The sequence below is a fragment of the Cyprinodon tularosa genome, unplaced genomic scaffold (assembly GCF_016077235.1).
Source record: "Cyprinodon tularosa strain WSP-4 unplaced genomic scaffold, ASM1607723v1 ctg197, whole genome shotgun sequence".
In the NCBI taxonomy this organism is placed as follows: domain Eukaryota; kingdom Metazoa; phylum Chordata; class Actinopteri; order Cyprinodontiformes; family Cyprinodontidae; genus Cyprinodon; species Cyprinodon tularosa.
Window position 1 is genome coordinate 236,714 of NW_024038720.1, and position 27,782 is coordinate 264,495.

Consider the following 27,782-nt stretch of genomic DNA (forward strand, 5'->3'; position numbering starts at 1 on the left):
ACTGCTGCTGCTGCAAGTTGGTTAAAGCTTTCTTTTGTTTTCTTGAACTTTCTTTTTCAAGTTACAGTATGGACCTCATAGAAACACAACAATTTAACATTTTATAAACAGAATAGTTACCTTTGTACCTTAAGTTAACATTAAGAAACACTTCACTTTCTTTGATGTGAACAAGAGTATGATTGAGTTTTCCACAAGCTCTTCTTTTTTGAATTATTTCTTCTGGCCCTGCATTGAAAAATATAGTTTTAATCTTAAATTAATAAACCAATTTTTTATATGGATAAAGTAATATCTGTAAGGATTTAAGGCTCAAATTTCTGTTGCTGAGGTTAAATAAAAAGTGAGAAATTTTCAATGTCACAATACTTTATGAATACACAAAAAGAAACACAACCAGGATTGCAAAAAAAAAACAACAACATACAAATGTTAATCTTACATAAAAACACAGTACAATATTAGTACTGATAAGCACCATTTACCAGAAACCAGTGTTGGAAAGTTGGTTTCTAGAACTCCATCAGCTTTGCATTTGCTTTCTGAGAGATAGATTTTCCAAATAATGCTATCCCTGGAGAAAGGTTCAGAGTCAGTCCAGATGTTGTAAATCTTGACCCAGGGCCAATCCCAATACACTGTTCAGAACTTTCTTGGAAAATCTGTTAGTCCAATTTGGCCCGACACAAGCTGCATGAATATCTAGTGTCGTTAATCTCCCCAAAGCTGTCCTACTACATCAGTGCTATGAACCATCATTGGTGTACATAATATAAATCATTGACCTAAGCCGTCCCCACTGCGCCAAGGTTCACAGAAATTTCGTTTTCTAGTTGCAGGAGCTCAGGGAATTAAATCAATAGTCTGCTTGTGCTCCCAGGATGTCCTTTCAGCACCTGTCGCCTCCCCTGCCGTTTAAAACTATTGTGCAAACATGCATATATGCTCATATAAAAAAAAATCTATATCAGTTGAATAAACTTATAATTGTGTTGAAGTGTCAAGGGGCATCCGGATACTCAAAAGTCAGTTTTAAAGCTGCAGTCTGCAACATTGAGGAGAGAGCAGACTTCGACTGAAAATTTAAAGAAAAACAGGTTTCACTCCACTCCCCCACCCTCTCTGCTTCACTCATGCCCCACCTCCAAGCTCCACCCCTCTCACAGCATCTGCGCGGCTACCGCATGCGACCAGGGGGGGGGGGGGGGGATTCAGCGTGTGTGAGCTGTGATTGACACTCCATCAGACGCTCCTCTGGCTGTGATTAGTTGTTTTGACTCGTCCCGAATTATTCTTTCCAGATTGAAATACAGGCAGTAGGCGGTACCAATTGACGCACTTTTTTTCACAGGTTACATATCACATGTACTGCTGTCTGGGCATAGGGACAGTTTTAGCCAATATGACAAAAAAGTGATTTTTAAAAACTTACAGACTTCAGCTTTAAAGACCGATATCCACAGGCCATGCTGTGCAAAGCAGCCAACAAAACTATTTGTGATAAGGAGTGTCTTCAGAGCTGTGAAACTTCTGTTGTCTGCGAACAGCACAAATGGAGTAAGGTTTCGGCTGTAAAGTCATTCCAAGTTTGGGAGTAACAGTTGGAACGGTGCCTGGGGGGAAATGAAGATGAAACCTCTGCAGCAAGGTGGTAAAGAAGAGGAACATTTCCATTCTGGCCAGCTGTTCACCGACGCAGTGACGCTTACCTGAAAAATACAATCAATACATTAACAGTTACAGTGCAGCCTTCCTACATGTAATATTAATATTTCTTGGGGTATAAAGAATTAAAGTCTATAAAAACACAATAATGGGCCTGTGTGTAATTTTCCACACAGAAAAAGAAACTTCTGAATAGATAACACACACTAGCTCCTTAAGTATTTATATTTTTCTGGTAATCTCTGACTCTTGCAGGACTGCCTAAGTCATCAGCGATAACAGCTGGAAATTATGATGTGTGTGGTTGTGGAAGGGAAAAGTACACACTTCAGCTTTAACTGGTGCTGCCAATGCATAAAAATCAAGGGCAGGATGGATTTTGTAACATGTCTTGCAATGAAACACTGCAAAGACTCCACTTAGGATCTGCATTTCATTCAGTCATTTTGCTTGTTATAAAACTATGTAGAAAAGGAAATACCTAATTCTATTAAGAAAAGACAGGAAAAGATATTCAACTTTTAATGTTTAAAAATGTGCTGGTACTTGTTTTAATCCTAAATAAGTTTCAAGGACCTGAACATCCTTCTGTTCTTTCAAAGTGAAACTGAGAATAAAATCTCCAAACCTTTTTGGAATCAAATGAATGGAAATATTTGTTTCAATTTACATTTTTTCAACTTTACAAATCATATGTTTTTTAACTGTATAAAACATGCACACAAATTATTTTTAACTTTCTTTGCTCTGTTGATAAACTGGTCAACAATAGACTTAAACCCTCTACTGTTATTCAAGATTAACGCTATTGATTAGGTCTCAGTTAATAAAAAAAACATATTCTTAACTGCATTTATAAATGCATACCTAGGGCCTACGCTGCAAAAACAATCTAGAAATAAGTACAATTTTCTCAAATTAAGTGTATTTACCCTTGATTTGAGTAGGTTAATGAGATAATTTGCCAATGGGATGAGTATTTTTACTCTTAAAATAAGATCATTAGATAATATGCACTTGAAATAAGACAATGCAGTTGTCTTTTCTTATTTTAAACCTAAATTGTCTTGTTCCATTGGCAATATGTCTCTTTTATCTCCTCAATTCAAGAACAAATGCACTTATTTTAAGAAAAAAGGACTTATCTAGATTTGGATGTTTTCCAGTGTAAGTAAAGGTTTTGTTTTTATTCTTTAAGAGAAGAAGAAACTCACTAACCTAAAGAGAATGGAAGGAAGGCCTCTCGCCTCATGAAGTTTCCACTGCTGTCCAGAAACCTCTCCGGTGAGAAGACTACTGGGTCCGTCCAGTACTTCTCATCAAAGTGCACAGAGTACAGGTTTGTTATCACCATGGTTCCTTTGGGAATTGTGTACCCATTGACTTTTGCTTCCTGGGAGGTGGCTCGGAAGATGCCAAGAGGCACGATGTTGCAGAAACGAAGAACCTCATGCAGAACGGCCTCCACATAGGGCATCCTATGCTTGTCCTCAAGAGACGGTGACCTCCCATTGATCAGCACACTGTCAATCTCCCTGTGCACCCTCTCTTTGCACAGAAAAACAGAGACAATCATTCATTAACTAAAAAGAGAATAGCTTTGTCCTTATTTGAGGATAAGACATCTTGTACCTACCTTGTATGTTGGGGTAGAGGGCCATGTACAGCATAGCCCAACGCAGGGTGTTGGTAGTAGTCTCTGTGCCAGCGATAATGAGCTCACCCACTGAATAGATGAGGTTCTCATAAGTAAAAGAATTATTGGGATCTCCTGTGTTTCGCTCCAACTCATCCAAATATGCATCAACATAGTGGCGTGGTGCATGGGGCACCCTGCCATGGGAAAATCGTTTTATAACCTCCTGCAGGAAGTCATACACTTCAGCAGCATTATGGAAGAGCTTCTGGTGTTTTCCAAAGGGCAGATATTCAATGCAAGGGAAGGCATTATAGAGGAGAGCCCAGCCGCTGACAGCCAGCTCCACGTTCTCACTGAAGATCTCGATCATATGTTGGAAGTTACTGTCATCGTAGGTGAAACGCTGTCCAAAAATGATCAGATTGGTGATGTTCGACACCGCATTGGTCACAAGGTGTTTGGGGTTGAAGGCTTTTCCCTTGTGTCTGTCGATTGCATCAACAAAGAACATGCACTCCTCTGTGATCCTTCTCTCAAATAGTCTCTGGCTGCTGCCGTAGTAACGGAACGAGTTGCAAGCAAGCTTGCGGTGGTCAACCCAGCCTTTCCCGAATTTACAATTAAGAAGACCTTGGAAGATATGAAAAAAAGTAGAATTCTATCACTGAAAATCCAACCAGTGTCTTAGATTATGAGCTAGTGATGGAGAAACATAAACCAGCAGCTTACCACCCATTTTGGTCATTTTTTTGAATAAAGGCAGTGAGGGGCGGTCTGCAAAAACCTCACTCTGGTGATAAAGGCACTCCTTTACACTGTCATAACCATTCAACACCACAGTCATGATGCCTCCCAGGTCAAGACTGAAAATCTGCACACACAAAAAAAGAGAAACATGAAGTTATCACTTTAGAAATAGGGATAAATTCATCCACAGGAAGTGACTTTTTTAATAAGTTCATGGTTCAATCAAAATATGCATGCATTTTCAGATTATCTTTTTTGCTAGGTTCAAAAGATGACTGGCTACTTGGGAGGAGATTTTCTTTTCTCGTAGCCCCTGATTTGTCAGCTGTCCTCCTCCAATGAAATGCTCCAGTCAGCCAAATGTTTGGGCGAGTCTCTTTTGTTCCTTCCATAATTAATCCCATGAGCGTGCGCTCTCCGACGCGTGGAGGGTCGCACCCCTCAAGGTTTACGGCTCTAAATAAGTGCATTTTGCTCCAGGGAAATCAAGTCTTACCTGCCCGTGAACTTCGCTTTGCCTCTTGAGAAAGACGTGCGGCTCAGTGGCAAGAGAAAAAATGTTTCCTATGATAGGGATGGGAGAAGGACCGGGAGGAAACCCAGGGGGTCTCCTCTGCTTGACAAGCTGGCGCACCAGTAGGAAGGCGAGGAGAGCCGCAGCCAAGCAGCCCAGACCGAGCAGCGCGTCGGCGCCGGTCACCGGCATCAGGGACGGAGATTTCAGGGAAACCATCTTTGCAAAACTCTCCTTTGCCTGCTGGAAAAATCTATCCCGACCCCGGTTCTCCTCCGAGGAACTGAACCGCATATGTATCATCTTGCATTTATTCTATCCCCCGCCTCTAAGTCCAAGATTGGCCAGAAAGTTAGAGTCAACGGTTGATGAACTTTGTTCTGCTCTTGATCAATAATCCGGCTCAGTTAGATGTGTATTAAATTGGATTTTGTGAAAGGTGCTTTAAAACACCAAAACAACTTTTGCAAAATGCACATAAACCATTCATGTATCCTACAAATAGTAATATAAAGTTGAAAACTTAAATTTAAGTCGCGCATCTGCAATTTATGACTTAAAAACACATGCATGCAATGTGATTCCCAATGACAAAATACCTAATCTACATCAGACAGTTAAATCCTAATTTATTTTTTGGAAGAAAAAAAAAAACATATGCATGCTAAGCATTCCTTTTTTTTTATCACAATAGCAGCAAAAGGTTTTGCAAGCACTTTGACCAATAATTGCTTAGAAGAAAAACCTAGTGTCAAAGGAACAGTTACATAAAGATGCAATCATCTAAGGGTTAAAACTTACCATTGCCACGATGGTTTCTCATTTAAATCAATAATGTTTCTAGCTTTATAACATAATTATTCAAAAAAATAAACAAGTTAGAAATAATACATCCCTTTGCAGATCTTTTAAATTAAGTGTTTCCATGTGAGTGCATTACTCTTAGATTCATTGGTAAAGAACAGAAAAAATGCAGCCCAGGTTTGGTTTAAGACACATATGCATTTAATAACTGATTTATAATTTTGAAATTATTTTACTCCCAGCGGTGGTTGTTACTTCTCCTTAAGTAGAGCATATATTACTTATAGCAAAAAAGATACAATAAAATAAAATAAATTACTCTCTTTATCAAATAATTTCTAGTTAAACTGGCATTTCTTGGAAGTGGAGTTAGGCATTGTATTATTGACTAAATTACACATCTCTTGGCAAAACACAAGGTATTGACGAAAGAAGAGATTTGGCAAGAGTTTTTTGGAAAAGCAAAAATAAACATCATGATCATGAATTAACCTCAGGAAAGAAGCCAGGATTTTAAGGTTGATGTGATTTATTTTTTTTTCATTAAAACACAAGCAAAAGGCATTTGTTAAAAAATAATTGATAAGAAAGATATAATTTTTAGGCTCATGTTTGGCTCATCACAGATGCTTTAAAAACGTGGCTGTTGCTGCATAGGATTTGGATTAATCACATAAATCAGTGTGAGTTTAAAAGTTATCTTAAATATATTTTGATGGGGAATGAACTTAGAAACTATATCTTCTAAATCCACAACTTTCAACTTTTTGGAAAAGCAAATGGCGGTGATTTAAAAAAATTAAATCTTTAGTCTTTATTTTTTTAACAAGAGTCTGGTTAAATGTTGCCAGGCAGACTTTGGCCCAGTAACCCCCTGCAGGTTATTTCACCCCAACACAGTAAAGGTTAGGGAAGGTCAAGCTCTACATTCAGAGGTGAAAGGTAAAGGCATGTGCTGCATTCCAGACTTTAATAAGTGTATGCCTCAGGCCTGGATATCTGAGCACCTTAGTGGAGCTAAATCTTAGTTAAAAAAACAAACTTAAGACAAAGAAACAAACATGACCTGATGCTCAAAATATATATTTTTTCTTAGGGTAAGCAGACAATTCAAATTGAAAACAAGTTTGTAAGACTATAAAACCCTGCTCTCCACCGTGTGATTTATTATCCATTCCTTGCCACTAGTTCCTACTTTAGACATGAGGTCAAAGTCGTTTATTCAGTTTCTTCTCCCTGCTGAGCAAGCTGGTGCGTTTCTCTTTTGCCTTTTTTAAAATGCTCCAATCTGCACTTCCAGTGTTTCAGATTTGTTTGGCTACATTATTCTCTTCGATGACGTAATTGCTTTATGCAAGCTTCCTAATATAACATCTGGTAAATATAGTTAGGAGGAACGTTTCCTAGATATGTCAGGATGGTGACATGGCTTGTATTTCTATAGGATGAAATTTTCTGGCAATCAACTGTTTACTAAATTTGTAAGGACTTTAAATTTGCAAAGGTGTGACACCAGAAGTTGAATAATACTGCAAGCACATTCAAGAAAATGAAGAGATACAGCTGAAAAAAGAAGTTGAATGGCGAGACAGAAAACATTATTTCTATTGTCTGACAAACCACTTTGCCATTTTAGGTCTGTGAGAATTTCCATTTTTTTTCTTAATTTTTCTTAAATACCGGTACAATTAAATATTAATTTAAGGAGGTTTAATTACTCTTTCAAAATTCAGAAGTTTACATACACCATGTTTAGTATTCTATTAGAAAATTGTGAGACCAAATAATGCATGCTTATGAAGGGTAAATTTACAAATTTAGAGTTACATGGAGACAAAAAGGATTACTGCAATTATTCTGCTTGCTTATGGGACAGAATAACATAGCTAAATACAATTAAATAATGCAAGATAAAGGAAGAACTTTAGACCTTAATAAATGTACTTAACCATAGAGTTTATATAAATTTATAGATGTTTTCATGCACCCACGAAGTTGAGGGTAAAAATGTTTAGATAAAGTAGCAGATAGAAAAAAACTGTTACATATTTGAAAAATCAAAAACTTAACGGAAAAGAAAAAAAAAACATGAAGCCATAAGAGGGGGGGGGGAATAGCTATTGTAGCTGTTGGCAGCAACAGGAGGACAACTAGTGTGTGAGTGCACCACTTGCTGGCCGCTAAGAGTTAAACGTATTGCTTGATTGAAAGGAATACCTGAACACTTAAAGCTTGTGTGAATTTTGTTATCTCAAGGCTGTGGAAGAGGATTTTCGTTTTGTTCTTTATTGTACTTTATACTGTGACATAAGAAACTCCCTTTCTGAATCAATTCAGCTAAAAAGTCCTTATTTATCTTGGAAAGATGAAGCAGAGATTCTGCGCTGGTTGTCTGAAAAGGAGGATTTTGTTCTGGCAACATTTGTGGAAAATACCTGCTATCTGCAACAAAGTATTTTGTATCCCATATGATGAACTATTGTCTCTGTATCCATCCAACCATCTTCTTCTGCTTATCCAGGGTCAGGTCGCGGGCAGCTTCAGTAGGGAGGCCATGATGTCCCTCTGCCCAGCCACTTGGGGCAGCTCCTCTGGGGGAATCCCAAGGCGCTCCCAGGCCAACCGAGAAACATACTCCCTCCAGCGTGTCCTGGGTCCCTCCCTGGGCCTCCTCCCAGTAAAACGTTCCTGGAACACATCACCAGGGAGACATCCAGGAGGCATCCTAACCAGATGCCTGAATCACCTCAACTTGCTCCTCTCGATGGGGAGGAGCAGCGGTTCTACTCTGGGTCCTTCCCGGATGACTGAGCTCCTCACCCTATCTCTAAGGGAGAGCCCAGACACACTACGGAGAAAATAAATTTCAGCTGCTTGTATCCAGGATCTCATTCTTTTGGACCCAAAGCTCATCCAGGCTGCTTCACACTTGGCTGCGAACTGCTTGAGTCAGAGCTGCAGATCACGCCCTGATGAAGCCAATAGAAGCATATCATCTGCGAATAACGGAGTCGCAATCCTCAGGCCACCAAAATAGATCCCCTCAATACCTTGGCTGTACCTAGAAATTCTGTCCATAAAAGTTATGAACAGAATTGGTGATGAGGAGCAACCGTGGCAGAGTGCAACCCTCATCAGAAACATGTCTGACTTACTACGGACCAATATCCCCTGCAATGGACCTTACCAGGGAGGCTTAAGAGTGTGGTTCCTCTGTAGTTGGAACACACCTTCTGGTCCCCTTTTTGAATAGAGGGACCACCACTCTAGTTTGCCAATCCAGGGGAACTACCTCTGATGTCCACACAATGTTGCAGAGTTGCGTTAACCAACACAACCCCACAACTTCCAGAGCCTTAAAGGAATAGTACACCCAAAACATGATTAGCCTTCATTTTCTACTCACCCCCATGCTGAACAACACTCTGGAGTACTTTTTTGATATCTCAAATGCATCTGGAGATCTGGGAGGCTTCTTGCTGTCTGCTGACATTCAAATAATGGAGGTCTACGGTGCCCGAGACAGAAAGGTCCATAAAAGTCCACAAAAACGTGTCAATATTCCTCCATACTGCTCGTCCAATGTATTCCAAGTGTCCTGAGTGGGTAGCATCCAGAATTTACTCGAAACGAAGTCATTTAGAATGTTTTTAGAGCATAAACAGTAGTGTATAGTATTTCCTGAAAGCGCGCGCCAGCGCATTCAGGACGCTACGGAAGCCGGCAGACCAAACCAGAGGAAAGTGCGCATTCAGCGTCTGCTCTGCTGATAATGCAAGCGTAGAAGAAGAAATGTGCTGTTTACCTGTGCAAAGAAAGAAACAACGAAAGAAAAATGTCTGAGGACTTCAGTGTTGAGGAAGAGCATGAGTTCTTTGCCGAGCTGAATGCGCACTTTCGTCTGGTTTGGTCTGCCGCGGTTTCCGTAGACTCGTGAACGCGCTTTTAGGAAATACTATTCACTACTGTTTATGCTCTAAAAACATTCTAAATTACTTCGTTTCGAGTAAATTCTGGATGCTACCCACTCAGGACACTTGGAATACATTGGACGAGCAGCATGGAGGAATATTGACACGTTTTTGTGGACTTTTATGGACCTTTCTGTCTCGGGCACCATAGACCTCCATTATTTGAATGTCAGCAGACAGCAAGAAGCCTCCCAGATCTCCAGATGCATTTGAGATATCAAAAAAGTACTCCAGAGTGTTGTTCAGCATGGGGGTGAGTAGAAAATGAAGGCTAATCATGTTTTGGGTGTACTATTCCTTTAAGGTACTCAAGGCGAATCTCACCCACCACTGGGGCCTTGCGACCAAGGAGCTTTTTAATCACATCAGTGACCTGAGCACCAGAGATGGGATAACCTGACCGAGCCCGAGGCTCTGCTTCCTCAATGGAAGACATGTTGGTGGGATTAAGGAGGCCTGCGAAGTAATCCACCCACCTACATACGATGTCCCGAATCGAGGTCAGCAGCACAGAAACCCCACTAGGACCCCGACAGCTTCCCTCACCGCTGCTGTCCATCAGTGTGTTCCATGGTTGCCGTTGCGACATGCACTTTCAACCTTGCAGCCACAGCTCCAACAAGCTACCTCAACAATAGAGGCACAGAACATAGCCCACTCAGATTCAGTGTCCCCCACCTCCCTCGGAATGTGTTCAAAGCTCTCCTGGAGGTGGGCTTCTTCTCATGGGGAACTCTGCCAGTCATTCCCAGCAAACCCTCACAATACGTTTGGGCCTACCAGGTCTGACCGGAGTCCTCCCTCACCATCGGAGCCAACTCACCACCAGTTAGTTGTCGGTGGAGACTTCTGCCCCTCTCTACACCCGAGTGTCTCTCTGTATGTATCTGCAATTTTAAGGGTTCTTTTTATGTCATGCTTTGTTTAGTAGTTTGCCATTTTGCTGTTGTACTCTTTATTGTTTGATAGTGTCTAATAAGCCATGTGGGCTGGGCACCAATCAAGGTCCTTGACTCTTAGATAAAAATCTATCAATGTAGCTATCACCGATAAAGAAAGTTCAAGGATTTATGTGTAAAGTTCTTAAATTATCATTCTGTTATTTGGCATATCTAATAATTTTTCTAATCTTAACTGACCTTAAACAGGACACATGCACCATGCCATAACATTAAAGACTGTAAGAAAAAAACAAGTAACTGTGCTTTCTACAGTCTATGTTAATATGTGGTTTTGATGATAAATATAGACTTAGCACGCTTTTATGAAAATTAAAACTATTACATCTTACAAAATATGCTTTTATTACCAAAAACTGATTTATTGATTGAAACTTGGCTGCCCAATGGCACAGCTTGTAGCTCTGTTGCCTTGCAGCAAGAAGGTCCTGGCTTAGTTTTCTGGCCTAAGGACTTTCGGCATGTGCTCCCTTTTGGTGTGTGGGTTCCCTCTGGGTACTCTGGCTCCCTTCCACAGTCCAAAAACATGACTGTTAGGGTAATTGACGTGTGTAACGTATCCTTAGTTGTGAGTGTGCATAGCTTTATGTCTCTGTGTATTTCTGTGTTGGCTTGCGACAGACTGCAACCTGACCAGGGTGTGCTCCTATGGGCAAAAAGGTGCAGATAGGTACCAACTCTACCGTGACCCTGGCAGAAAACAGGAGAAACTGCATAAAAGATTGACCCTTGTGAGGTTTTAGCTTGATGAAAGGTCATTGTACTATGTGGCTGCACTGTAATTGCACCTCAGCAAAAATAATAATAAAATCAACAGGGCAGTCTGAGGCCTCATCTTAAATTTCTCAAAGTATTTGTTGCTGACTTGTGTGGCTTCTGAAGGAAGTTTGATATAATAAGCCTTAATATTACTTGAATGTTTCCTGCAATACAATCTAATGTGGAAAATCAAAAAACAAATCAAGTATACAGTAATTTCACAGAGCTATGCATTATGATACACACCCTCTGATCCTTAATTATAAAAATTAATGTGTTAAATTGTAGGCTGAACAATGAGTTCATGTGATATTACTATTAAAGTTCATTTACCTATAATCTGATCAGACCAGAGACCATAAGTTTTTTCAGCCTTTGTCAACCCGTAAGAGACAAGATTGTCTGTCACAATGAACAATAACATTTTATCGTCCTTTGCCATACATGTATTTATGCTGCAACAAGCTGGTTTAATTCTACATTTGACCTTATTACAAACAAATAAAAACAATTTTCTATCTCCCTAAGGGAGTATAAATTTGCAGATATCAAATAAGTAACTGTAATATTTAAAACGCTATGCTTCCTTATTGCAGTTTCCCTGAGCAAAAGTAGGTTATGACTCATATCAGGGGGAACTTCACCACCCTGGCCATTATGGTTGCCGAAATTAAAGCAATACCAATATTGAGAGTCTGTATATTTATTTATATTTTTTGAGTTTTTACGGCTCTAGTGGCTTGATTTTTTTTTTTACAGTAGGTTGATAGAATAGGGGGTATGAGAACGGGGAAGAGACCTGCGGCCATGTTGAGGACTAAGGCCTCTGTACATGGTTTGTGCGAGCTATCCACTGCGCCACCTACATGCCCAACAATAATGAGACACTGAACCACAGTCAGTTTAACAATTACAAATATGTCTGCCTGGAGGCAAAATAAGGTTAGTGGATTGTAATGTTATCATGGTTTTTAAGCAACACCTGATGTTAGTTTTCAACTTTTACTTATGTAACTTCTTGTAGTGAAAACGTCTGTGCTATAGATCTATTACTCAATTCCTAATAAGCAGCAAAAAGTTGTCACAACTCCATTTAAGTTCTCTGATTATATTTCTGGGCCCCTCTATAACAGCCCTAAAGCCCCTCTTTCATCCAGCACACTTTATGATGGATCTCTATGACCCAGAGCTGATTAACTGAGAATATTAAACACACATTTCCCACAGAAAGATAAATCTCTCCTTTTATCTTGACAAATTCTCAGTTTGTGTGGTAAATTAATTTGTATCTAATACATCTAAGAATGATAATGTGCATATTAAGATTCTGCATTATTTAAAGTGGCAAAACAAAACAAAGGAAAAAACAACAACGATCTTTTTGATGGGCTGTTAACCATTCAGAAGATAGGTACAACACCTATCTTTTGCTTGCTGACTACTAGAACAGGGTTCGACCTCCTCTGACCCTTAATTAGGTAAGAAAATAAAGGGATTGACAATTCTTTTCATTGTCTTTTGATGTTTGCAGTTACATGAGATTTCTTCTAACCCTTAACAAATCCCCCAGTCTTGTGTTTTCAGGCTCAAACTGACAAAGGTTGAGCAATGATTCAATTTAAATGGGATTTGTTCCTGTTTTCCTTCAGATTAGGCCACAGGTGATATTTTTTTTGCATGGCTCTTTTGACAGGGGTGCTCCTAATGTACTTTTTTTTTTTATCCAGGAACACTTGAAATTGTTAGGTAAATCTTCTAACAAAGCCTTTTTCAAAACAGACATGGTTTATAGGGTCTTTACTCTAACAACTTAATGGCTGTGGCAGGAACACCAAGAGGACTAGTAATCCCTATGTAGCTTCCAGGCAGGTGTTTAAATGTTGTATTTGGAATGCAGGGCAGCTGTGGCATACTTAACTTGATGTTCATCATTTACAGTTCTTCAAATATCCTTTTATACAGTATGTCCTGTCCTATGTCCTTTACACTATTTTTAAAACATGGACTAGATTATGGACAACTTTTAGAGGTCCCATAATCACTTAACTTAATACTTATTAATGGTTTAATTTCCTGGTCATAATTACACCCCTTTTACATCTTCCACTGATTTTCACAGAGGTGTAATTTCAATTGTCCTGTCAGATTCACTGTAATTATACATGCATGTGGCCTCAAATCTTTCTTTTTCCATCTACATTCATAATTTTATAGCTCTCATTTCTGATATTAGATTTCAGTCAACAATCTTGGATTCTTACAATAATTGAAATATAGGGGATCATCTGGGTTCCTCGTCCCTCCAATAAAGACATTTCATCCCAGCACTACGTGTCCCAAGCCGGTAACATCATCAGCGACCCCTCACACCCCCCCAATGGACTGTTCTCCCATCTGCCCTTTGGGAAGAGGCTTTGCAGCATTCGATGCAGGACCAACAGGTTCTGCAACAGCATTTCCCCCACTGCCATAAGACTGGTGAACTGTTGAAACTCTAATCAAGTCATAAATCGAGACTCTGTATCACACTTGTAAACATCAAATTTGCACTACATGGCGAATTTTGAAATCCCTTTAAATAGAACTCAACTCAATGATCTACTTTATTTTGCACCACATTTATTTATTTATTTTGCTCTGAACCCTAGCTTATTAATGCCTTTTGCATCATGTCTTTAAATTAGTTTTCCTTTTCTCCTACACTGTTTACATTCTGATTACAGTCTCACTTTATAAATGGAAATGTTCATTTCACTGATGTAAGGTGCTCATTCACTGTTGAAAAGCTGTATGCATCGAAATTTCGTTTTGTACACTCTGTGTATACAGAATGACCATAAGGTTTGTCTAAGTCTAAGTTCTTTGTTTTTCCTGTTTGTAGCATCCCAGATTTGTTTATGCGATGTCTTCTTCAGCCCATGCAAAGCTCAGTACTGTTTTTAATCAGACCAGTTGCCAGTGAACTCAGCTGAGACGGTCTCTGACAAGCATTGCAGTGAGTGATGCTGGCCTCTCCGTCAAAACTGCTCTCCTGTGTTGTAATTATTTTTCCAAGACAATTCATGCTCAACTTGTGCCCACTGTGCAGTGGGAGCTAAGTGTGGCCTGGTGTACACTTCTTTTCCCTTTGAAATTTATTTTCTGTGCATCAGTTTGTGTTCTTGGTTATATTAATTAGTGATGAATCTTAACCCTTGAGTAGCATTAGATTATCTGCATTATATTCAAGGGATGCTTCTGTATTTCGACATTTAAATTGTGTTAAATGGTACATTTATGTTGCTTTGTGTTTAAATTGTAATAAAAACATTTTTTTTAGTGTTAAATATTAATGCTTAGTTTTATTCTTGGTTCCAGAATCCACATTTCAAGACAAGCTTATAATTGTTAATCATTTTCCATGTTTATTTTTTTATTTTTTTACTGGAAAAAGGACTGGATGTGCAGTACATTTCTTACATAATAATACTACGAAATTTGTTTTGATACCTATTAAAAGAAGTCAGAGAAATATTAGCCAGTCTGACATTGACTTGATAAAGTCAAATGGATGCTCTTCCATCTTTACAACATCTAAGATGAATAACCCCCCCCCCCCCCCATGATAACATTTAACTTTTAAGACCTGTTGACTTAAATCATTTAATGCCGAATGAGATGGTTGTTCCAGCAGTTCATTAAAAAGTTTCACAGTTGATCTAGAACACGCCAATCAGTGAGCTAAAGAGTACTTTCAACAGACAACAATGCTCATGTTCTGACCTCACTCCACAGCCTCCCTGTAAGCTTTTAGATGCATTCAAATACTGCCGTAATATGCATATTCCAATTCTGCTCTAGAGTAACTTATTATCACTTTAAAGGCTTTAAAATCAGTGTGCTTGAAATAAATCAAAAGGCTTTTAATTGCTCACAAAATGCACCTTGGAACATAATTAGGGGAACCCCTTGTTTTTTAAAGCACCCCTCAAGCATGCAACATATTAACAGATTAGAACCAAGCCAAAAGAAACACTTTCCTTTCCCTTTTTAATTTTTTTTTTTAGTATTGAGCAGTTTTTTTTTTTTTATAAAATTAGCAACTCTTTAATAGAATCATCAGCAATAAGTTTAATTCTTCATTATGAACTCCATGTTCATCTCATTTAGATAATCTCGGAATAACTCTGTGTTGGGCTATACGACTACCCAGATAGCAGCATGATAATTACAAATCATTACCAATAGTATCACAGGGAGCACCCAATGAATAAACTACACCTTTTCATTATTTGATGTCCATTATGTTTCTTTGTGGAGATTAGTTGGCTGCTGGTTTCAGTTTTTCCTCTTATTCCCTCATGTTACAACAGTGCAGGATGTATCATAACGCATCCTGCCTTCTAGTTAGTTTTTGCGTCACAAGGGAAACCCATTAAAGTAGATGGGCCTTTTAGTGAAATGAGCGTATTTGCAGGCCACATAGAAGACGCGCAACCCTTCTTCTCTCTGGCTCTGGCTAAACATTAGTAGAACCTGATCATGTTTTACACAGACTGTTCCACAAAAATAGATTTCACTCTGATAAATTACCATTGCATTGAGAAAATAATTATTTATTTAATTTTTTCTATACATAAAAATCTTAATGTTTGAAGTTCTCCCTAATGCCTTTTACATTTCTAAAAACCAAATAAAATTGTTCTATTTTCTTATGTTCTATAAGATTTTAGGCTCTTTTTGAAAAGTTCTCAGTCCAACCCAAGAGAGATGGAAGAGTGGGGATGGTTTGGTCATCCTTTCATCCATCTTCTACTGCTTATCCATCAGGTTTTAAAGGGCTGGTGCTTATCTCCAGCAGTCTATGGGCAAAAGACAGGAAATATCCTGGACTGCTTGCTGTGTCCGAGTTGGTGCAAGGAAGCATCTTGTATTAATGAGTTCCCTGCCTCTGTTGATTTACTTTGATGTTTTTGCCTGGATGCACCTGCCACTTCTAGAGTTCAAACTTTGCAAATCTTTCGTCAATTGAGAGCATCATGACGATGAAGCAGTTTGATTTGCATACAAGTTCTTATTTGGTTGCTATAAATTACACAGTACCTCTGATTGGTCCGAAGCTTTGAAGCATGCACTGGACTGCCCAATGAAGTATAATCAAGTGTTTGCTCACAAATTACAATAATCCATGTGGGACATATATAAAACTGCTCACTGTGAGGAAGCTCAACAGATACACTATCATCACATCATCTACATCTCCAGTAGCAGAAGATCGTTAACTGCAAGGTACGTAAAAAAGATACAATTATTTATCTTTTTTCATAATTAGATTTTTCTTTGAGCAAACAATTTATCTTATGATGGGATATAGAAAGAAGAAAACAGAAAGAAGTGAAAAGTGGCTCTGCTGCATTTAAATTGCTTTGCTTTATATATCTAATAGGTTAAACTGCATCTATCTCTGTTACTGAAGCCACTGTAATCTTTGAATTACTGTTGATCATTACTGCACAACCTTAAAAACCATGGCTATAATATTGTGAGGGGAGAAAACCAAACAGAGAAACAGAGTTAAATAATAATAAAGCTTATATATTTAAAACTGAAAAAACTCTCAATTTTTAAGTAATTTTACTTTTCATCTAAAATGTCTGTAGGTTGAGTTAAATGTGAAGCAGTAAACACATTCCTTGTTGGTTTTGCATACATTTTATCAATAAATCTGTGTTTTCTTTTTCTCTCTTTACAGGGAATCATGAGCATGTTTAAACTCAGGACCCTCCTTCTTGGCTATGCTCTAATTTTTTGTCAGACCTCCTCAGACGCAGCACTATCCAGGTGAGAGCTGGAGCATGATAGATGTTAGAAACTCTTTATCTAAATTGGATTGTTCGTGTCCGTAAGATTACATGTACCACTTAAGGTAACTTATCATGTGAACAATCATTTTACCCAATATTTGTGTCAGATGCACAGAGATCAATGCACCAATTGAATGAGTGTTTTCTCAACTAGTAAGGAGTCCAGGTCAGATGGGGTCACACTACTGAACAAGGATACTGAGACGTTACTCAGAGCTATCAAGGAGTTCATGCAGATAAGCTCAGATGAAGCGACCCAACAAGCAGCTGATGGGGAGAGGTAAGGCTTTTTTTAAATCCAGCACATCTTTGGTTTGCTGATCTTTTCTGATCTAAAAAAAATGTAATTGAGATCTGTGTACAGATCCATCCAACATTTGAGCTTGATGATCATTTTACAGGTATAAATAGGGATTTACCACTAACAGAAAAATAATTGACTGCATGTACTAAAGTTAATCATACATTCATTGACTCATTCAATGTCACATCAGTTTAAAAACATTGCTTGCAGTTTGGCATGTGTTCAGAATATTGATGATACAGTATATTGCTAACGAACAGAAAATATGCACGACAGACTAATCACCACAAGATGGCATACAACTTCTACCGTCTCACTTTGGTCAAAAAACTTCACACACTGTTTGGGTTGTTCAGCATGTCTGTATCATATCACAGTTAGCTGTTTCGTAAATGCATGTAACCACAGGTCAATATCTGCATGTTACTGTCCTGTAAGCCTTTGCATGTTTCTCTCCATCTCCAACAGTTGGAGTAGACCTGTGTCAAAACGCTGCACCGGCTTGAGCACATGTGTGCTTGGCAGACTCTCCCAGGATATTCACAAACTGCAAACCTATCCTCGTACTGATGTGGGAGCAGGGACCCCTGGCAAGAGGAGAAGCCTTTCTGAGCTATATGAAAACTACATCAGCACATAAAATAGAAATTCTGAGATTTACAGTCAATCATTTTTTTTTTGGTCTGTTTTTGTTTGTGTATTTTCCTTCAAAAAATCTTTTATGACTCAAAATGATAATGAAAACGAATCTAAAACTGCTGCAATATGTTCAATATAATAAAAAAGTTGACAGTTAAAGTCCTGCCTTGTAGTATTTTTTTTCTTAGTTGTGATGTTCTTTTTTCCTATTTGATTAATTTTTATCATCAAACTGATTCTTCCCCCCCAACAATGCGGTTGGAGCAAGCTTTATGAACAGTAAAAGGAAATAGTAATGGATATTGTTGCTCACCTTCATTACATCCCCTCTCAAACTTTTTTGTCTTTGCCCCCTTTTTTCCACAAGCAACTCGACAGCACAAAAACGGGCATGCAACACGGCCACCTGTGTGACACACCGCTTGGCCGACTTTTTAAGTCGCTCAGGTGGACTTGGATACAGCAACTTTGTCCCTACAAATGTTGGTGCCCAGGCGTTTGGCAGAAGGAAGCGGCATGGCCTTATGTGAGACCAGAAACATGGTATGTTAATAACCCTAATTCAAAGATAGGTAGTTATAACGGAGTTAGGACAGAGAATGAAATGTATCTGCTCTAGTGTTCGGGTATCATGAATCTGAAACCTTTATAACTAACCTGCTGTGTGTAAAATAAACCTCATAAATCTGCCTTCACTGCAAAAAACTGAAATCTAAATAAGTTATATTTCTTAAAATAAGTTTTTTCTTGAATTGAGGAGGTGGGACACTTTGCCAACGGAACAAGATAATTTACATTTAAAATAAGAAAAAACAATTCCCTCTGTCATATTTCAAGTGCATATTACCTGATTATCTTATTTCAACAGTAAAAATACTAATTCCATTGGCAAATAATGTTATTAACCTATTCAAATTAAGGTAAATACACTTAATTTAAGAAACTTGTTTTTGCAATGTGGGATTAATTTATGTGAAAGTTGTTCATATTCATTGCACCAATTTTTGTGAAAATAAACAAGTAAAAAAAAAAAAAAAAAAAAAAAAACTACCTCCAAAAACCGCATGAGCTGAAATCAGTGGTTTTTCTAGTTAGAGATTATTTTGAGCTTTTAAACCATCTCCAGCAATCCTAATAGGCGTGAGGGGTCCTGCAGCTTGTATTGCTAAACTAGAAATGTTTTTTTGTCTGTATTTGTAAATTTACAGATAAACCGAAAAATCCTAAAGCTGTTTAAAAATGTATATGTATATATATATATCCATGTATATACAATCATAGCCCTCTGAAATAAAGAAATTGAGTTCTACACAAATATTAAGGCTTTTTAAATGATGTATAAAATACTTAATGGATAATTTCTTTGATTCTTCAGGTGTTTCAGTCATCAATAAAAATCTAAAGCCTTTCCTCTGTTTTTCTTCCCTCTTTTTAGCTTCCTAGAGAATTCTTATCTTCAGTGACACATTTCCAACATCAGAAGCATCTCCTGAAGAAGCAACCGTTCCCTCTTGAAACTATTCTATACCAACATTGATATGTGTCTTTCTTTTAAACTACAGTATGTTGTTGGTGTTTAGACAACAGGAAATTCTATGCTGCTCATAGAGATAAGGAAAAAGGCTAAACTTTTCTGTCTTGACTGTTTCACCTGTGACTACTCACTGCCATGTGTCTAGATAGAAATCCTATACTTTGAAACACAAATGTCGGAAAATAGTTTGTGGTTGTGTGTACCTTGTTATAAAACTCTTCTTAGGATTTCATAGTGGTTGAAATCTTTTACCTGTAGAGGATCTATTCATGGATCTAACTGTTTGGACAATTATGAATGAAATGTAGGAATAAATAGTATTTTAGCTAAATTCTGCTATCCTGTGTAACTGTATTGAATAGCTACTGTATAGTCAGAAGTTCCATCCAGTTGTTTGGATTCATTCACATTCAGAAAGAAACATGCATATGTTAATATATATGTGTAATATGGTATATTTACACTAACCATATAATTACTGGGTTCTTGGAGAGTAGACACATGTATGTTATATTAGCATTTATGTGCAACAGCTGACTAATTTTACCTTCTAGTGGTTGCTATAAAAGTCATGACTGTTATCTAAAATATGTCTGTGATCATAAGAACAACCTTATAAGCTTTACTTATGGAAATTTGTATAAATGCTTTCTATGAAGAATTATTGCATACTCAGAATACTACTGATGATATTGCTAATAATGGTGAAAAAAAGTCTGGAAAAATCAATTGATAAAAGACGAGTTTTACCTTGAGGAAACGACTTCATAGACATTTTCCACTTCATTCAACTTCAGCCACATTAGCAAATTTAACACAGCACACAATGATTGCACAATTAGGGAAACATCTTGCTTCCACAAGTTAATGACTTGACTGACAGAGACAAAAGTCTCTATGTCTACACTGACCAGAGAAAACTCTGGTTTTTAGGAGACAAGAGCGACCTTTCACTAAATCTTTAGGCACACATTGTAAAAGTGGACTTTTTGATAAGGCTAAAATCTGATTTATCACACAAGCTGAACTTTATCCCTCAAACCTTTCAGTCTGATACACATGATTAATACTCATTAAAGAGATATCACAACTAGACATGTGACTTCAAGAAAAACAAAGTTGTCAAAGTTCTTTAAGGAGCCTTAACTACACCATAAGAAAACATTTTATTTCATATTTTTAGGGTTCAGACCACAACTTTCACTGAATGTTACTGAGTTTGTACAGGATGTTCATCTCAAATACAATTGTTATACAGTTCAGTTTCAGATATGGTGATGAGACTTACAGCACAGGTCAGTGTCTAATCACGTTCAGTACATTGGGATTCATTTAACTGAATCTGAAAATAGAAAACTCTTTACCTCTATTTATCATGAAATTATTTGTAAAAACAGTAAACTACAATCTGAAAGCAGTTGGTATATCTCCTTGTTTAGAAGCAAAATAGATAATTAGAAGTAAAAACTAGTTTATGGGAGTTAATATTCCAGGAAATGTGTAAGAATTAAAACTATTTTTTGAACTTATAGAGGGAAGCATGATATATAGCCTGGAAGAATAAATATGTATTCAAAACTGTAGACCAGATCAACCAACACAAAACAAACAAAAAAAAAGAAGGGAGGATGCCGTTTAGAACAATGAAGAAGATGAGAAAAAGTCAAATGACTAATCCAAGATAAGAGCAGAAATCAGGCTACACCAAGCCTCATCACTGAAGCTGGTGGTTTTTAAAACATTCAGTTCTTATATTGAAATCTAAGTTATATGATAATTATTAATATATAACATAAAGTAGAAATATATATAGGACTGTACCCAACAATGATCTATGTTGACCATAGAGCCTTTTTTTTTTACTTTCTGCCACAGATATTCCATAACAATCTACTTCATGACATTGCAGCATTTCTAAGTCCCCCTGTAGCAGTAAATGATGGACTTTTGGTTGGATTTTATAATAAAAAAAGATAACTTAGACTTAGATTTTTTGGATCATTTTGTTTACACAAGTGTAGAACAAAAAAGAAATTTCATTTAAAAATTTCTACTTTTTTAACAGGTCTCTGGATAATTTAAATGCTTCTTTTAAAGTGCAGACTTGAAAAATAGTAAAAAAACAAACAAATAAAAACAGTAATATAAATATAAGACTGTACATTTACAGTTCTAACATTTTCATGTTTTTTATTTTATTTTATTTATTTTTTATATAAATATAATGATAAAATATAATAAAAATAATAAAATACATTACAATAGCCCATTTCACAAAACATTCAGCAGTCTAATGGCAGTGGGGAATAAACAAATTTTTAACAAACAAAAGTTTATTCATTTTGGAGGTATACAATGTTAATGTTTTTATTAAAGTATCTCACTTGAAACTACCATTTAAACACCATGTTAAAATGTACCCTTAAACCAGGGGTAGAAGCATCGCTGGTAAACAAATATGTCTTAATGGGGAAACTCAGATGTACATGACATGAGCAACAGTTAATGATTGGCCTTGTACATTTCTAATGGCATTCATGGTCCCTATGTTCTGCAGCACTTCTAGTGGATTTTGGATAAATATTCACTGTCTTTCTAGTAATTAGATTATGATGTTCCCACAAAAAACAAAACAAAAAAAAACTTTTATTTACCTTCCTTATTACTGAGACCTAATATCTTATAAACAGTTGTGGTAATAAATCAGACATTTGTTTTCTCCTTTTTGTGTTTCTTATCAAAGGTCTTAATTTATAACAAGACAATCTAAAATATTCCTTTACCCCATGAGCTGATAATGACAGTGATAACAACCCCCTCTGAGGGTTTCGCTATTTCTCATGGATACATGTGTAACAGACCTTAAACTTCAAGGCTGATAGTTCTGTTTAACTGATACGTTTGAGCTAACAGCTAGACGATTGTTCTTTGTGCTTCCTTTCCTTTGGGATGGAGGCTGTTTCCATACTTTAAATGTCAACTTAGAAACTTTTTTAATCATTTTTTTAATGCTCAGTTTGTTTAAAGGTTATTGCTTTGTTTGCGGAAACAATACTGTGAGGTACATGTGCATATTTTTAGGAGCCTTTTCAATGTACCATACTACTTAATACATTTAATAGCAGCAAAGCAACAGCAACGCTTTAACTGATTAAGTCTAAATAATGTTATTAGAATTTAAAAACAACCCTAAATAGTTTAAGCCTTGTTTAGGAGAAGAGTCTTTAACTCACACTTCTCTGTCCATGCATGCAGGCTGACAGTACACGTCTAAGTTGATTAAATGGAAGAGAATGTCACTATTTTTAGTTATCCATGTCTACATAAATCCCTTAGAGCTAATGAAGGAGTTGGTGAATGAGTTTGTTCATCATCTCTCTGGATTTGTTGGTAGGGATGTCAGATCTCTGGAGTGTCTGAAGATGAACATCTGTCATTTTTTTCTCCTTATCACCATTTGGATGCCAGGCTGGCAGTAAAAAGATTACAGCGTGTCAATTTCTGCACCAAGTCTTATTAAACAAAGGTCATAGAACCTGCTTGGCACTTTTTTTTTTTTTTTTTGGTACAAAAAGGTTTTTAGATAGATGAAAGAAATTTGTCAACCACCAACTAATTCTTCTAAGAGAAACCAGAAAAATATAACAAATCTCTATTTTTAAGGCTAATGATAAGACTTCATAGAATGTTACTTATCCAGTATGACAATCGATCAGAGTTAGAAGTTTATGTTTACCAAACTGAATCATCCTACAACCTTTTTTTGACACTGGAACAGAAATTGGAATGGAAACATTTATTGGGTGCCGCCTTTTTCATGACATTGCCCAACATCTGCTGCAGCTTAGTATCAGTGTCAAGGTAGGAGCTTTCAGGTGGGGGGTGAGTAATATCAGTTCTATATAGCTTGGTAATGACTAACTGGTTTCCAGGGTGGGGAGTGGCTGCTGCTTAGAGAGTAGAATTTATCCCATACACAAATCAAGCAAAAAATTATTTCATTAAGGAATAAATTTATAAAAAAGTTAAAAGCCCCAAAAAGTTAATATTGCTATACATAGGCCCATTAACAAAATATCAAAAAATTGCATTCCCTTAAATATTCCCATACCTCCTTAAACCATTGTAGTTAGGTGCTACAATCACTAGAAATGCTATGAGTATATACAGTCCAGTCCTATGTATGCAAACCACTTCTGCAAACTGTCCCTCTCAGGAGCTTGTCATATTTTAGGAAGTTAACTGATAGGATAACGCCTGAATCTGTTATTACTCTTTTTATTGGTACCAACTGAAGGTTTTTTGTCCACTTGATGTTGCTTTTGACCTTTCCTCTCCATGTGTTAGGGTTATTTTTTATTAATCATGTATGTGCTTGTTAAACGGTAATAATATCTGCATGTTACATGTTAAGGCTAATGGCTTCCCATGCAGTTTATCTAATTAGGACAGTTATTCTGTCAGGATAGAAAGTTATCATCTTCATTATGTACATAACAAAGATTTGAGAATTAAATGGGAGCACAGACAGAGTGGATTATTCTTAACAGTGGGTTCTCTGTCACTTTTTCAGTGTCCTTAATCTAGAATTCTGGGTAATAACTTTATATGGCTGGAGCCAGTGATGTCTCCTCATTTACCAATGTGTATGATGTAATGATGTGACATTTGAGGATGTGGCAGGGGGCGACAATGGAGATGTATAAAATGCTTCTTTAACTGTTATTCTGAGCTAATTTTCTGAGGAAAAGCGAGCCTGGTGCTTTGCACCGCCATCTGTAACCTGAGCCATTTCTCTGGTCTGAGTAAGATTACAATTTCTGTAAATACTGTTGTGACGTCTCAGGGTTATTTAATGCATATACGTACATTATGAAGTATTATTGAAAGTTTTTGTTCTGTGTGATCTCTTCTCAGGAAATAATCAGGAAGAGAAAGATTTCCTTTACACATAGGATTAAATAGTCTTTCTGCATGGGGTTTGCATGTTCTCCCTGAGCATGCGTGGTTTCTCCGATTTCCTCCCACACTCCAAAACCATGACTGTTAGGTTAATTTGCTTCTATAAATTCTCCTTACGTGTGAGTGTGTGTGTGAATAGTTGCTTATCCAGTTTGTCTCTGTGTTACCCTGCAATGGACTGGTGACCTGTCCAGGGTGTACCCCGCCTCTCGCTCGTAGAGAGCTGGAGCTAGGCACAAGTACCCCTTGCGACCCCGCTTGGGATGAGCGTGACAGAAAATGGATGGATGGATGAGATTAAATATTCCAGAGAACTAAAGTTCTCTGTTAAAGCAGCCTGAGTGTGAAGTGCCACAGGCTGACTGTCATCTTGCCAAAATGCTTTTGTTTAATATTCATTTAAACAAATCTCTAATCAAGCACAGATTGCCTTTGAGCTTTATCAGTGGTTCAATATTTCTGTATAAGAAGGCCTTTATCAACTGCTTTTGTATAAAAGGTAAATAAAACATAAAATGAGGTTTTCATTATCATTGAAATAAATAGCTGAATATAGATGGTGGGCAGGATGATAATATAGTGTGTGCCGACCAAATGACACATACAAGGTACAAAGAACTGGAAACTAAAGAACTTGAGAGAGAAACTAAGGAGTTGAGAGTCACATGAAAAAAAAAAGTTAGCTGAATCAAAACTTAAGACATGCTCAACCCTCAAAAACAATGCAATAAAATATGTAAACTAAATTATTATCACAATATCACCTGATGGCTATGTCTGTAGTGATAGTATGGATGAATGTTAGAGGAAGTACTACAATACAGTTAATTGAATTACATAACTCAAAAAATCAAGGGGTCACAAATATTTTTTTGCTAAATGCATGAATCCAGAGAGGGTACTGAAGCATTCGGAGCAATGGAAATAGCCACATTTGTTTATAATGGAAGACAACCCATTTATGTCCAAACAACATTTGACAGAGCTTGTGGCTTTGAAACAAATGGACAAAAATAATGAAAAAGGGATCATTGCTGTCAACAGCTTGATTAACTTAAATTCAAAAATATCAGTTGTTATCAGTGTGGATGGCTGTAGGAAACAAGGATCTTCTGTACTGGTCTGTTTTGCATCACATCTGTTGTTGTTTAACAGTCTGCTGAAGAGGATACTCACTCTTGTCCAAAATGTTCTTCTCTTTATGATAAATTATTCTTTGTGAAATAATTTCCAGAGCTTCTAGATGAGTTCCTACAACAACTGTTCTATGTTATGTTTCCTTTAGAGAAAATGAGGAAGTGTTCATTATTTAAAAAGTTGACTGAAACCTAAAAAAAAAAAAAACAGCCAAAAATGAATTATCTAATAAATTAAAGAAGCAAATATATAAACAAACAATTTCAGGGTTTAACAGATTTTAGTTAAATAATACAGTTTCTAAAAAGCACATGTGTTTAACAATCCTAATCAATTACAACTTACTGTAATATCATTTTATTTTCACACTTGCTTTCCAACATGTATTTTATCCATGCTGTGTAAGGTGACATCCTCTGACCTAAATTCTCTCAGTCATTGAGGTTATGTGCTTTAAAAGGACTCAAACCAAGAGTAGTTTTCTCAGCTCAACAAACACATTCTGCTGCCTTGAAGAGCCTTTTCAATAAAACAACATGTTCATATTATATTCATAATCTTCTACAGCAAACACTTCATCCAAATCTGCTGGGTTTTAATTTGATGTAATTTCATAGCATATTTGGCTTCCTGAGTGTCAGTAGTAATGAAGTCTTTGTATTTGATCTAGATTCCCACTAGTTAGATTTGCCCAAAGACTTTTAAGATTTCCAGACAAAAATTTAGAGTAGCATTAATTTAAAAGAGAAAGAAGAAAAACTCCAGGCTTTTAATTGTGGAATTGCAGTAAATAATTTATTGGAGAGCTGAAATACATTGAGCTTTTATTTTCCTTACTGTTAATAATATATACTATATTTAAGTTTTTTTTTTTTTTATAGAGAAAATGCAGTATATTTATCTTTAAGAATCAAACATATTTGTTCTCCTTTTTGTTTATTTGTTAAACTACAAAATTTGAAAGCAAAAAATAAAAAATAAAAAAATTAAAACAAGCTGGTCATCTTCTAAATACTTTATGTTAAATTGTGAAAATTAAGTTTTAAATTAAAAATATGTAATATCTCTGTGCCTCCCCTAGATGGCAGCAAAGAACTAGGCATCTCCGAAAATGTAACAATCATTAGTTCTCAGTGTGCCTTTTTTTTTTTTTTTTTTTTTTTGGCTTTTCAGGACTGTAAATCTGTAAAATTATCTTGTCTCCTGCAAAAACATGTATATAAAAGAAATCATAGAAAAATCTCAAACTAACCAAATAAAACTATGGAAGAGAAGAAAACTTTTCTCGATATCAGAGCCATTGGTGAGCCGGTTTAACATTAAACAACGAGACCCTCTATAATTTCAAACCATATATTTTAATATGCCTTTCAACTTATGTAAATGCATACCTTTCCCAATATGAAAAAGAGTCAAAACTCCAGTGCTCGCTGCAGTCTGGGCAGTTACCTGATTAAATACTCCCCATTGCTTATGCAGTTAAAATTATTTCATTTTTACAGCTATCATGGACAGATTAAATAATATAATCTACTGTCTACTTAATTTGATTTTAGTGGAATATTTGAGTAAAAATTTTAGCGATTAAAGAGTCCTCTGAGATCATTAGCCATTAGTTATCTTTCTGCATGTAGACTATAAGAGCAATATGCACATAGAAGTCCCCATTGAGCTCTGTTGCCTTTTTAAACAGACACCTTTGCAATCATGGGCAAAAGCTTGCAAAGAGAGTCTTTCTATTTCGTTCTTTGCTGTTAATTTAATTGACTGAAGGTGCAGAAGGGTAAAGCTGCCCATCAGTTTACGTCCATCAAGGAAAGTCACATAAAGTAGAACACTTAATACTACCCTATTCATTGAGTCAGGGCCATGGGAGCTTGCTGAGTAAAAGTATTACACAGTTTAACATTTTTCATTGTAAACATATTTCAAAAGGTTTTTTTTCTAAACACTTCCACTTGATGTTGGTAACGACCCATTCATGCATATAAAGACACCAATGCAAGTAAGATTGGAAATGAAGTGGGTAATAATATAGGAAAAGTACAGAACATACTTGCTAATATTTAATAATTTGTACACAAGCTTTTGTCGGTAATGAAAACTAAAGACACCCTCTTTTTAAATACAGTAGTTGCATGCATTACTCAGATTACATTTTTTCCACACAAACAGTCTTAAATATTGAAGGTTGAATGGGCCTCTTGTTTGTGCTCTAAATGTTAGTTCTTTCCATTGATGTTTTAAAAGGATTCAAGTCAGGCGGTTGGCTGGGTCATTCTAGGAGCTTTATTTTCTTTCTCTG

General features: G+C 36.8%; 2 protein-coding genes across 3 annotated transcripts; one reads left to right on the forward strand and one right to left on the reverse strand.

Annotated features, from left to right (window-relative positions):
- Positions 1–351: 351 nt before the first annotated feature.
- Positions 352–4,898, reverse strand: LOC119782678 (vitamin D 25-hydroxylase). Its single transcript, XM_038283739.1, has 6 exons — positions 4,548–4,898; positions 4,034–4,175; positions 3,302–3,934; positions 2,884–3,213; positions 1,450–1,709; positions 352–1,038 (listed from the first exon to the last, which is right to left on the reverse strand). The coding sequence occupies exons 1-5, from the start codon at positions 4,866–4,868 to the stop codon at positions 1,492–1,494; spliced, it is 1,644 nt and encodes a 547-aa protein (XP_038139667.1). The 5' UTR covers positions 4,869–4,898; the 3' UTR covers positions 352–1,038; positions 1,450–1,491.
- Positions 4,899–16,229: 11,331 nt separating this feature from the next.
- On the forward strand, positions 16,230–20,517 carry calca (calcitonin/calcitonin-related polypeptide, alpha). 2 transcript variants are annotated; one of them, XM_038283893.1, is made up of 5 exons: positions 16,230–16,326; positions 16,790–16,878; positions 17,056–17,181; positions 18,212–18,387; positions 19,280–20,517. In XM_038283893.1, exons 2-4 carry the CDS (start codon positions 16,796–16,798, stop codon positions 18,372–18,374), a joined length of 372 nt encoding a protein of 123 aa, XP_038139821.1. In that variant the 5' UTR covers positions 16,230–16,326; positions 16,790–16,795; the 3' UTR covers positions 18,375–18,387; positions 19,280–20,517. The 2 variants fall into 2 exon arrangements, with proteins under 2 accessions (XP_038139821.1, XP_038139820.1); XM_038283892.1 differs by lacking the exons at positions 18,212–18,387; positions 19,280–20,517 and adding an exon at positions 17,674–18,003.
- The last annotated feature ends 7,265 nt before the right edge of the window (positions 20,518–27,782 follow it).